At 29.3% G+C, this 12,288-nt stretch overlaps 2 protein-coding genes across 3 annotated transcripts; one reads left to right on the top strand and one right to left on the bottom strand.

Moving 5' to 3' along the window:
• Window positions 1-1,567: 1,567 nt before the first annotated feature.
• LOC130443021 (ubiquitin-conjugating enzyme E2 L3-like) lies at window positions 1,568-6,292 on the bottom strand. The gene is made up of 4 exons (XM_056777463.1): window positions 6,058-6,292; window positions 5,399-5,494; window positions 4,089-4,275; window positions 1,568-3,571 (listed from the first exon to the last, which is right to left on the bottom strand). Exons 1-4 carry the CDS (start codon window positions 6,082-6,084, stop codon window positions 3,417-3,419), a joined length of 465 nt encoding a protein of 154 aa, XP_056633441.1. The 5' UTR covers window positions 6,085-6,292; the 3' UTR covers window positions 1,568-3,416.
• A 444-nt stretch (window positions 6,293-6,736) lies between these two features.
• LOC130443148 (cytadherence high molecular weight protein 2) lies at window positions 6,737-12,286 on the top strand. Of its 2 annotated transcripts, none has more exons than XM_056777644.1 (9): window positions 6,737-7,622; window positions 7,888-8,198; window positions 9,006-9,256; window positions 9,347-9,519; window positions 9,568-9,852; window positions 9,908-10,152; window positions 11,245-11,467; window positions 11,518-11,710; window positions 11,999-12,286. In XM_056777644.1, the coding sequence occupies exons 1-9, from the start codon at window positions 6,889-6,891 to the stop codon at window positions 12,137-12,139; spliced, it is 2,556 nt and encodes an 851-aa protein (XP_056633622.1). In that variant the 5' UTR covers window positions 6,737-6,888; the 3' UTR covers window positions 12,140-12,286. The 2 variants fall into 2 exon arrangements, with proteins under 2 accessions (XP_056633622.1, XP_056633621.1); XM_056777643.1 differs by having other exon boundaries at window positions 11,509-11,710; window positions 11,999-12,273.
• The last annotated feature ends 2 nt before the right edge of the window (window positions 12,287-12,288 follow it).

Below are 12,288 nucleotides of genomic sequence, written 5' to 3'. Positions count from 1 at the left end.
CTCAAGCATGCGCAGTATAGATAAAGTTTCTCGAACGAGAGAGACGTTTTCTCCATACCAACTATCCATATAGGAGTATTACATATATGCTTTGAATGGACAGTAGTAATCTTAGAAATAGACATCAATATAACTGACGTTACGTGAATAACTAACTGTGTTAAAAGTTGAATTTGACGTTACGGCATTTTGAGGTTATGTGAGCTTTGTTTAACATGTTGTTCTTAGCGAATTTTTAGATTGAACATGTATTTATTGTTATAATCAGTTCTTTTATGAACTAATTTGACTTTTTATATAATTTTACATCGGCAAGTACGAATATAGTACATCATTGACTTTTTATAACCTAAAATGACGGGAGATGGAAGATTACAATGTTTATTTTACTACTTATTAGTGGTAAATAGGGTTTATAATTTTGTACGATTTGTAAATTTCTGTGGAGTTTTCAAAATTACATCAATCAAGTGCCTGATTATACTTCTAACGGTATAGTAACGAACAGTTATTTTTAGAAAATGGCTGAAAAACAGTATTCACGAGCCCAGGAGTTTGTTTTAAATTTGATTGAGTATTTTGAGATGAAAAAAAAACAATGGCGGGCCTTTTCAACCTCTTTCATATGTTCAGGAGGAATTATACTAAAATTAACATCTATTTAATGACATTTTTATTTATATTATATATTTTATTGAATGACAACTGTGTTGAAAGTATTTGTAAAAACGGTATGCTACGTTAATGTAATTTTTTAAATTTGTTTGTTAATAATTGTTGCTGTAAAGTGCCAAGTAGAAGGCCAACCTTCGGAGCATTAGCTGTAACGATTATTCATACTGAGTTTTCATTTAAATATTGTGCTGACGTATTAGTCACGTAATGGAAGACCTCCACCGTTTGTACTTTGGGTTATTAGGCAATCTAAGAAAATATCTGATCTAAGTCAAAATGACGATTGTGGGTTAAGCAATAGAATTTTTCGCACCCGTGCTAGCTTTTCTTAGTTTTTTATTTCAGTGTACCAATACAGCAGAAACTGGGTATTTTTGAAGTTTTTTTAGTCAATTAGCTTCCAAATATTTCAGAAAATGTATGCTTAGTTTTTTTGGAAATTAATTTCCAATGTTGAGTTCAAGTTTATCAAAGATGAGCGATTAATTTTTGAGGTTACAAAATGATAATCCAGTGGCATCTGAAAGGTACAACGACAGACTTGAAAGCTTTAAGTGAAGTTTCCGTAGATAGTTTAGTTACGAATTTTGCTCATTTCCCATCAGTTTGTAATATACTCACTTTTCCAGCTTATCTACACTAAGCCATGTTTCTGTGAAGAAATTCCCCATTTCTTAATGAAATTGGATCTAAAATTCAACAAATAATTTAACAAACCATACAGAAACTTATGGCGAAAGCATTTGTTTACCCCACGGCGACAATTTTTGAATGGATTTTGACAATTCGTTAGATTGCTCAATTCTTCTTTTTTTCTCTATATTTTTGTACTTTCCCTTTATGATTATACAGTTAAAGAATATTCTTGATGGGCAAGAAAATGAAACACTGATTAAATTCAATTATAATTTTATTATATTCAAAAAGTATTATTCAAAAATGGTTTTCGAGAAAAATAATAAATTGATTTTATGCAACTGCAAGCTAAAATATACAAAATTGGTTAATTTAATAAATAAACATCTCAATTTCATAATTTAGTAATTATTATAAAAATTTGAAAAAAACATAAAAATGCAAAAAATATTCACTGAATGAAATTGACTAATATATGTCATAAGCAGTAATAAATCATTTTATCTCAATGTATTATTGGAATAAGTTCTTGAATTTATTTACACCAACCTTTCATGATGATTGAAAAGTTATTTCACTAAAACTGTTATTTATATTTATCAAAAATGGGAATAATCATATGTACAATCTAATGTAACGAAGCCCTTAGATCCATTAATTCTAACAATATCAACCAAACCCACAAGTTTTCCTACCTTTCTTGTTCCTCATTACCAGTAAGGAGTTTTCCAATTCTGCATGTTCTGAAGATAACTGAGCACTCTGTTTACTACCACTACAACTGCCTGGTCCTTCGAGCCGGATAATAATAAACAATTAATAGAAAGCCAGAAGGACCAAACATTGTAGTACAAGAAGCAAGTTAGTAGATGATATCTTCAAGAAACTGACCATTATCAGGAAGTTTTTTGTCCTTTTGTACTCATCATGTGCTACAATAGAATTTTGCAAAAGTATTGTTGGTGGAATTCCCAACTAATCATCCGAACTAATAAGAAATAACAAGGTTGTAGGTGATATCTTTCTATATTTGGCCATTTTCAACAAGTTTTTGCTTTTTTGTACTCTTCATCATGTGTTACAATAAACGTTGCAGATATTTTTGAAATAATGTCCATCTGTTCATAAGCCCGTGAATCAATATTAAACAGCAATGTGTAGATGATATTTTTCTATAATTGGCCATCCTCAACATGAGCAACGATAGAAATTTCCAGAAGTCATTTTGGAATTCCCCACTAAACTTGTGAACTAATAGGAAACAACAAGGTTGTAGATTCGCCTTCCTCAGCATTTTTTATTTTTTTAACTTCTATCAAAATGTTCAAGCGACAACTTAAGTTACAAAATTGTATTCGATTGAATGCTCATGAAAATATAATGTACTAAGGAAAAAATACTTAAATTAATGAGAAAATTCATTAAAAACTACATTGATGACTGTAACATATCTCAAAGTAGCATCATTTTCAATCAAAACATCTAAACATTGGAGAGATGATACAAAAAGCAAGAGTAAAATGATTGGGACGAATATGAAGAGCTGGACCAAAAGCAGGAATAAGAATGATGAAAGAATGCAACCAAGGTGGGAGAGGAAGACCATGCTCGATATGGTTGGATGAGGTGAAGATGGATTTGATAACAACAGGAGGAACTGGAAAAAAAATGGCAATGAATGAGCAGAAATGGAAAACGCTGGTACACAAGCGGAAGGTGTAATTACAACTAGTATTTTCTGAAAATTACTAACAAAAATGTGTTGAAACCCAACGTTTCTTTGTTATACTTTTATTTTGAAAATAGAACATTTTTCCTTGTATTAAATATGATGACAGTAACAAATACCAAAGACGATCTAATGAAAGCAAAAAAATATGGTTTATAAAACTCATATTGAATTTTTAAAGCTGATATATGTACATACATAAAGCACAATAGAAATTAATGAAATTAAAATAAAAACAAAAATTTTATTATTTTTTTGTTTTTTTTTTACAAAACTGCCTGCACCACGCTTCTTACAACCACAAGATCGTTTTTTGATTTTTAAAACTGTATCAAATTCATTCAGTGACGGTTATCTATAATAAATGAGAATTAATTTAGTCCGCTGGTCTTTTCTCGCTGTGTTTTTTCGTATATTCTTCCGCATTTTTCGTAAATTTTTTCTTATCTTTGATATATTCTTCTGCTAAATCACCTCTAAGAGGGTGTTCCGGTTCAGGTTCATTTACCAAAGCTACTAAAGCTTGTATCACTAAACAAGAAAAATTAATAAGTTGCAGGCATATTTCACAGTTATTTAAATATAGTTAAAAATACTATTTTTATTGTGGATACATGTTATAACACATTATTAATCAATTTATCGGAACAAATAGAAAGATTTTTTAAATGCTAGCTTGGTATCATGGTATATTTTCAAAGCTATATAATAAATAAGATGTATAAAGCAAGTTTAGATACCACAGATTTGTTAGAACATAATGAACATAAAATAATAATCCTAAACAATTGTAAAATGTAGAAAAAATTAACTTGATTGATAATTTTCACGCCAAGTATGTTTTGTTTAAAAGTTCTTATAAATATTTTGTATTTGATAGTCAAAAACATAAAAATATTTTAATAACTACATATCTTTTCAAATATTACTAGCATTTGGTGTTTTAACATACGAAACAATGTGCAGCATTTCAAAAATAATTTTCTATGATTTGACATGAAAACAGAAACAAATTTATTGAAATATACCAAATTTTTGAAAAGATTACCTTGGTCTGTTTTAGTTGCAGGTTTCCAATGTTCAGCACTTATGATAGGTAAACACACTTGACCTTTTTCATCTATATTTGGATGATAAATTTTGGTTTTGAAATTTATTTTGGGTGGTTTGAAAGGGTATTCGGCAGGGAAATTGATTTCTATTTTGAAAGCTCCTTTATTATAAGGAGGATTATCCTAAAAGAAGTATTTCAACATATTATTTCAATTACTAAAACGTTTATAATTATAAATAAGTATTTGTTCATTCTATAAAAATTTTTGAAGATATTTGGAAGTGGAATCTCTTCTATTTTTAGTCATAAAAAATTATTGTTTTTATTTTTCATAAATAAAATCATAAATTACACAAAAAGTGTACTTAAAAATGTGTTTTAGTAAGTACATACAAAAACAAAGAATTTCAAGTATCCACTTGAATATCATAATTCAAACAATTTTAAGAACTCTTAACTAAGTTTCGAAAATGTTGAAATTCTTGTCATTTTCTCAAAAATTATTAATATTTCAATAATTTTTTTTTTTTCCATTTTGTTAATTTTTTTAGCACATTTATGATAAAAGTTAGAACCAAGTTTGAAAACCAGAATTTCAAGACTTATTTAGCCAATAAAACATTATTTTTCTTCTTCTTTCTTCCATAACAGTTCTATTGCCTTTTGCTTCTGCAATATCTTTCCTCAACCTCTCTCTAAGCTCTTTCGTAGTCGATCTGTGATATGCACATGTCAATAACTCATCCTGCTTTGGTTTTGGGTGGATTAGCCTAGTAGTACTGTTACCAGTCCCAAGCTCAAAAGACAGAGGAGGGTTGGGGAGCAAGGTTGGCAGCCTACCCCCCAGAAACACTAACCCAATACTCCAATAGAAAGCCTCATATATGAATAATAAAAATCCAATATTTTTTTATTAAGTACATATTAAAACCAAAAATTTGAATAAAAATTTGATTATCATAATTGAAACAATTTAAACAAATTAGAAATTTCTAAAAAAATGAAATTTTTGACTCTAAAATGATCAACATTTTCCATAAATTTTTTTATTAAACCTAAAGATAAAAACCAAAATTTCAACACTTTTTTGATAATAGTTTTACTACTTCTATTAACAAGAAATTAATTTTCATACACTAATTCCTAGCCTAACCTAAAAAATATTAATTTTTTTCAATTTTTTAAGATCAAAAATAGGGTGGACTCCACTTTCAAATAATAACCAAAATTTCAATGAATAAAATAATGTTTTAGTGAATCTAATTATCTATTAGCAATTATTATTAATAAGTTTGAATACATACTGGAACTATCAAACCCTGCCAAGTTAAAATATTAGTTTCATCAACTTGTATATCACGGAATGATTTCAATCCTGAATTTCTAATATCTCCTAGTTCCTAATGAAGAATAAAATCATTAATTTCAACAAAGACAGGTAAAATAGAAATTTATTTACATTTTACATAGTTTAATATATGAGTTGATATGATAATAACATTTGTTTGGTAATTGTTACTAAGATGCCACTTGTTAATAAAAAATAAATTCCCCAGAAATATTTTTTAATATTCAAGATTTTAAATAGACATCACAATTAATAATAACTTTGTTTTATGATACTACATAGAAAAGTTTAAAAATATAGCGAGGTCTGCGAGGGTCATTACCCCCCACTACTGGTTTCTTAAAATACCTTAATAAAACTCAGTTGATTACAAGTTCAAGTAATACTAATGTGAATATCTTCATACTCTTAGAATTTACCTGGAAATTGTTATTCATAATACTTCTAAATATGTAGTTAATTTAGCTTTTGAAAATACCTCGACAAATGTGATTTATAGTTTACATAATGTTACAAAAATTCTGTATATAAATTATAACAAACAATAATCTCAAATATAAATGATACGCAAAAACATTACATGCTTTACATAAGTTTTGATTAACCCCAACTTACTTTTTGTAATCTCCTAGTGGCTGCCATTTTGTTAAATCTTTGGGCAACTCACGTCTATAATATATTTACAAACTTATGACAAATTAAATAAGAAAACGACTAAATAACAGTTGATTTATGCATTAACTATCAACAACACTCATATGGAGCTTTTTTCATCACTATCCAATTTTAATTCTATATCTCGGAAATTTGACACTTTTCATTGACAGAGCATTCAGAGCCATCTGTCAATGTGATTGGATAGAATGGAAGACACTTTTCTAAGTCATATTTTAGCGCTTCATTATTTAATATCACAATTTATTACAAAAAAACCATATTGAGAATAATATGCAGTTTAATAAGTTATATAATTAATTTTTAATAATAAAAGATATGAATATCAAGAGACAATACGTCATTTGGAGTAAGGTGGTTTCAAACGTCGGCCATATTGTCATGGTGGACAAACAAAAATTTTATTTCATTTGTGCCTGGAAAATTGATTGTTTTGAGATCTTTTTTATTGAAATCTATATCTTTATACAAAGACATTAAAATATAAAACCACTACTAATAATAATTTTAATTTAAATAACCCAATATTTGTCCCCCAAGACAATATGGCGGTTGTTTGTGACGTCATTTAAAATGGCATATTCTAGTTTATTTGGTTTTTGTGTACAATCGAAAACATGACCTATTAAACTTCAAAATACATGACAGTTTTCTCTCACAATTAAAACAAATTCAAAATTTGACAACGGAAATACAAACAAATTTAATATTTTTTTGTTGTATTAGCTTGTCGCTGATATTAATTTTTAGCATGTAATAATAATATCTGCGATGTCATTTGTACCATCTCAGTATTTAGTTAGATTACAAGAATTGAAACTATGGCAAGGAAATTATGATAATCTGTTACAAAAGCAAAAAAATAATTTAGCTAAAGATACAGAATTGTCTGATTTGGATGATTTGGACGACGTAACGCCTATAAGCGAAAAATCACAAATTAAGACATGCGAATCTGTGGACTGGGATCAACAAGCCATTTTACCGAAAACTAAACCATTCAATGAACTTATTGAAGAAAAACTGGCTGTAGATGAACCTATAGAAGTATCTATTAAAACCAAAAAACCTTTTCTAAGAAAGGGATCAGGTTTAGCCCGATATAATCTGAATCCTATTAAAAAAAAGTTCAAGGAACAGAAAATAATTCAAAATAATCAACAAAAACGTCACACTGATATTAAGGGCATTGAACAAAAATGTCATGCAGATATTAAGGGCAATGCAAGTATTAAGAGCAATGCAGATATTAAGGGCAATGAAGAAAAATATTACACAGATATTAAGGGCAATGAGCAGGCATATGTAGAGAATTCTATAACACCTTTAAAGGCACCAGAGATTAATATTAAGTCTAAGGCTACATGGACTAAGGTTATCAACGAGGAAAATCCAGTAGAAAGTTCTGAAGAAAGCAAGTTTAATCCTCAATACGTGATTGAGAAGATTAATGAGTTTGCTCACTCATTCTGCAATTCTAAGAAGTACAATGATGAAAAAATTTTGTAAGTAACAAATCCTATACAGTAATTTTTGCCTTATTGATTAAAATCTCACTTATTTATAGATCGAGCATGGTTTTTTAACATTTCATGTCATAACTTATCTTTCAAAGCAAATTAATTTATTTATAATTTGTCTGAGTTACTTTTTTATCTAGGAAATTTATTTTGAATTCAATTCTTTTGTTTGTTAATGTGATATTAAGTCATTGCATATTTTTATGAATATAGAAGCTTTTTCAGAATAAGCTTCATTTTTTTATTTCAGAGAATCATATTTTGACAGATATAACCATGAGGACATGTTAGAAAACTCATTCAGTAACCAATCAGAAGAAGAATTACATATTTTTGAAACTCTTGAAAAAAAAATTAATCACTCTAGCTTTGTGTCTACTAATACTAGTGTTATTAGATTGCTGGCTAGTACTCCTAATAGTGTTCACACATCTCCGCAAAAGAATACTAATGATGAAAATTTGAAAATGTGTCAGGAGATTCAGAGTTCAAATGTTTTGACTAAAATTTTAAATAATTTAAAGTTGATATCTGCTGAAAATACTAAAGGAGAATATAGAGGTGAGAAATTTTAATTCATCGTTATTGTTACAAATAATTTGTATTGGATAAAAAATTCCAAGTTTTGAGTTCAGAAACTAATTACTTGGGAATGAGGGAATTAGTATGAACTAATTCAGGTGTACTCAATTAATGTTGGAAACATTTTCATTTTCAAGTTATATTCGTAAAGTGACTGCCTGTTGTAATTGGTGGACTGGTGGTGCCAGTCCAAAGGGCTGAAGATTAACCTAGGGTAAACTGATATTATTTTCACCAGGGGGCGCAATAATGGCATGCTCTCAAATATAACGTTGGGAGACGTGACTCTTACATACTCTAGAGCGATAAAATATCTGGGAGTAATTCTGGATACAAAAATGCGGACGCGCGATATTCAATCGACGCCACAGGATCTGTAATCTCAATCTGTTCAGACAGTAAAGCTGGTATACAAGCCATAACGGCTGGAAAGGTGTGCTATAGATTAGTGCTGGAGTGCTAGAGAGTCCTACAGAATCTGGTGTGTGATGGATGCAATATCCAGCTCGTTTGGGTGCCCGGTCACTCGGGCAACAAAGGCAACGACGAGGCGGACTCACGGACGATACGGAATGCCGTTGGTTCATGGAGGAGGACTATACTGCAGACCACGTCATCTGTGATACCCAAGTTTGTCAATTATAGTTAGCAAAATCCTTTTTTATAAATGTTTCTATCCATGACATATATAACATGTATTGTTTCATGATTATTGCCTACATATCAATTGAAAATGAACATTTTATTTTCAATTTATTGGTACTTAAAAGGAGAAATTCGCCATAGATAATTCATCAGCAAGAACCAGTCGCACCAATAGTTTTTCTGAAGATAAAAAGTATGTGAAAAATCCAGATAGCTACTGTCTATCCCCCTCTAGCTTCTATACAGATTTCGAAAGTACTTTGGAACGTTTTAATAAAATAAACACTGCTGTAAATACCAGTTTTTCCCAAAATAAAGAAGCAAGTTGTCAAAACTGTATAGATCTTCAAGATAAACTAGAGAAGTTGTTGTATGAATCAACTAATGTAGAGGTGAGTTGAAACTTTTTCAAGCTTTTCATGGTACATATTCGACTCGAAGGGCCAAATAGTGTAATTTGAGAAATATTTTGTTGCCTCTAGGTAGAAAAGAGAAAATTATGTGATTTAACGAAAGAATTGGAACATCAATGTAGAGAACTTACTGCAGAAATAGAAAAATTAAAATTGAATTATGATAAAGACATAGAAGATTTGAGGGAAGAATTGGATGAGGAACGAAAAAAGTTTGCTAGAGAAAAAGCTTTACTTGATATGTAAGTTACTAGCAGCTGTTTATTTTATTTTTAATTGTTTGTTTTAAGGTATGTAAAAGATGTTAGACCCAAAAAGAAAGACAGTATAGAAATGGATAGTTTGAAAAAGGAATTGATCGATCTAAAAGAATTAATGAAACTGAAAGAAACTAAAAATGGTACAACTCAGGCTCGGTTGCGCAATCAAATCAGACAATTGGAAAAAGAAAAATCCGAACTGAAGTTATCGGTGGAGCAACTGCAAAAAGAAAATGGAAAACTCAGTGCTTCCCAGAAGATAAATAGGAATGCAGAAGCTAGAATGTTACAAGAAATTAACAGAAATTTACACAGGTTTTATTTTTAATTAATATTCAATCGAATATTTTCAAAATTGGTACAATTGTAGGTTAACGGAAGAGACAATAAAAGATGGAGACTTGAAAAAAGACAATAGAACTAAATTTGTTCAGAAAAAAGATAAGCGACGAGGTATGGGAGAATTAAAAGAAAGAGTCGAAAGGGAACTACAAGTAGAAGTTATATATAATAATGAATTGGTTGATAAAAATTTAGTTAAACAAAACGAATCATCGACAGGATTAGTAAATAATGAATTCGGACTAAATGAAGGAACCAATCAACGTAAAAAAGGTATTCTACTAAAAATCTTTTATTCATAAAAATTATAGCCGCCAATATTAAAATCTTCCATACCAATTTTGACTTTTATAAATCATATAAAATATAAATTATATATATAATATAAATAATTTTCTTAATGTTTCCTTATTTACTGCCTAGTGATTGAATTAAATATAACTTTAACCAACTCACAACACTACAACCGGATAAGTATTACAACGTGGCAACTATGTAAACATCTGTCATATGTCGTTCAAGGTTGTTTTTAACGTCATGTAAAACTGGTAATCGGTAACATGCTAACACGTGAAGCTGGCTGCTAGTGCTATTAGGGCAATCCAAGAAAACAGCTGATCTACGTCAAAATGGCGGCTGTGGAGTACACATTCTTTATTATAATTTGACATGTAATGAACGAACCAATGACATTAATTCAACGCTTGATTACATTAAAACTTGATTTTTTGGTCTAAATTTCTGACATCTTAAAATACGTACATTCCTGAAAATTTTTACTTGGTATTTCATATCGATTGAATTGGATATAACAACTTACAATGTTCATCATCATCAACCGGAAAAAAATTGACAACCCAACGTGACAACTATGTTAACATCTGTCATATATATTCGTCAATATATCATATAAATTGTATATTCATGTAAATGTTTCTAGCGATTCAATGAGAATTAATTAATTTCAATTCAAAAAGTTTGGTATTAGAGGTTATTTTTAACGTCAAAAGTATAAAAAGAGTAATCGACAACATGCTAATGCGTGAAGTTGGCTGCGAATTCGTATTGCGTAATCTGAGGAAATAGTTATCTGTATTAAAATGGCGGTCGTGGGGTAAACAATCGATTACCTCGTATGAATCCGTGTTTTCTTTTGGTAGTGAGAGTTGTTTTGATTTCTTTTTAGATCTATTTTAGTGGAAGTAATACAGATGAAATTGAATATTTGTGCAGTTTTTTCTTTAGTCAGTAAACTTTCAAGAAAATGTATGCCTATTTTTGCTCAAATTACGCCTCTTTTCAGTTTTATCCACTCATATTGTTACATTACGTATTATAATTGGTAGTTTTGTACTTTTTATTTAGTTTTAATAGAGAGAGAATTTCCTGATGGTTTGAAAGAAATAAAATTTACTAATGGGACAATAAAAACCATATCACCTGGTGGTAAACTGATCTATCTCCAGTATTCAAACGGTGATATCAGAGAAACAGATTTAATTAAAAACACCGAAAAGTATTATTTTCTCAAGAAAGATATATGGTTAACGAAACACTCAGATGGAACAGAACTTATCGAGTTTCCCAAGTAAGTAACCAATTTTCTTGTATTTTTTGAACTAAAATTAGTTATTTTAGTGGTCAAAAAGAAGAAAGATTCCCAGATGGTAGAATGCGAATAACAGCTGTAGATGGTACTACATTAACAACCTACAAAGAAGGCAATCAGGAAATAAATTATCCAGACGGATCTAAAATGGTCAAAAACAAAGAAGAGAAAATAATATATCTAACCAATGGTCAAAAGGAAACACATACGCCACAGTTTAAAGTAATTACTACAAAAAAATGCATATTTCAAAATGTACTCAGTACTCGAATCTCAAAAAAAATCAGTTGTTTGGGTATTAAATACATTTTTGTTAAATTTCTTTACATTACAAGAATCTATAATTGTTTTGTATATTTGGTATAACTGAATTAGAATTTACAAAAAAATCATAATCATCACTAGATACGCATTTACTTCTGTTTTGAATTTGTGGGAGATTTTTTGTTCTACTTTTTTTATCTGATTCTGATTGAAAAGAATTAGATTTGACTATATGTATTTTTTTAGAAAAGGGAATATCCTGATGGTACCATTAAAATAATTTATCCAGATGGTACTCAAGAATCTCGATACGCAAACGGGAGGGTTCGTATCAAAGATGAAAATGGCACGTTACTTATGGACTCCCATATTAATGAAACACAATGACAAAACTTTTTATTTTATTTAATTAAATGTATATATTTTATGTTAATTATATCGGTCTCTATTCGTCCGTTTATTTGTTTCCTGCAATATATTACAATCTAAACATTTTTTATTTAATAAAAATCAATTTATTAAAGGTGAATAAAACA

Source organism: Diorhabda sublineata, chromosome 4 (assembly GCF_026230105.1).
Source record: "Diorhabda sublineata isolate icDioSubl1.1 chromosome 4, icDioSubl1.1, whole genome shotgun sequence".
Lineage (NCBI taxonomy): Eukaryota > Metazoa > Arthropoda > Insecta > Coleoptera > Chrysomelidae > Diorhabda > Diorhabda sublineata.
Note: the sequence above shows the minus strand (reverse complement) of the source record. Positions and strands in the feature narration are given on the sequence as shown.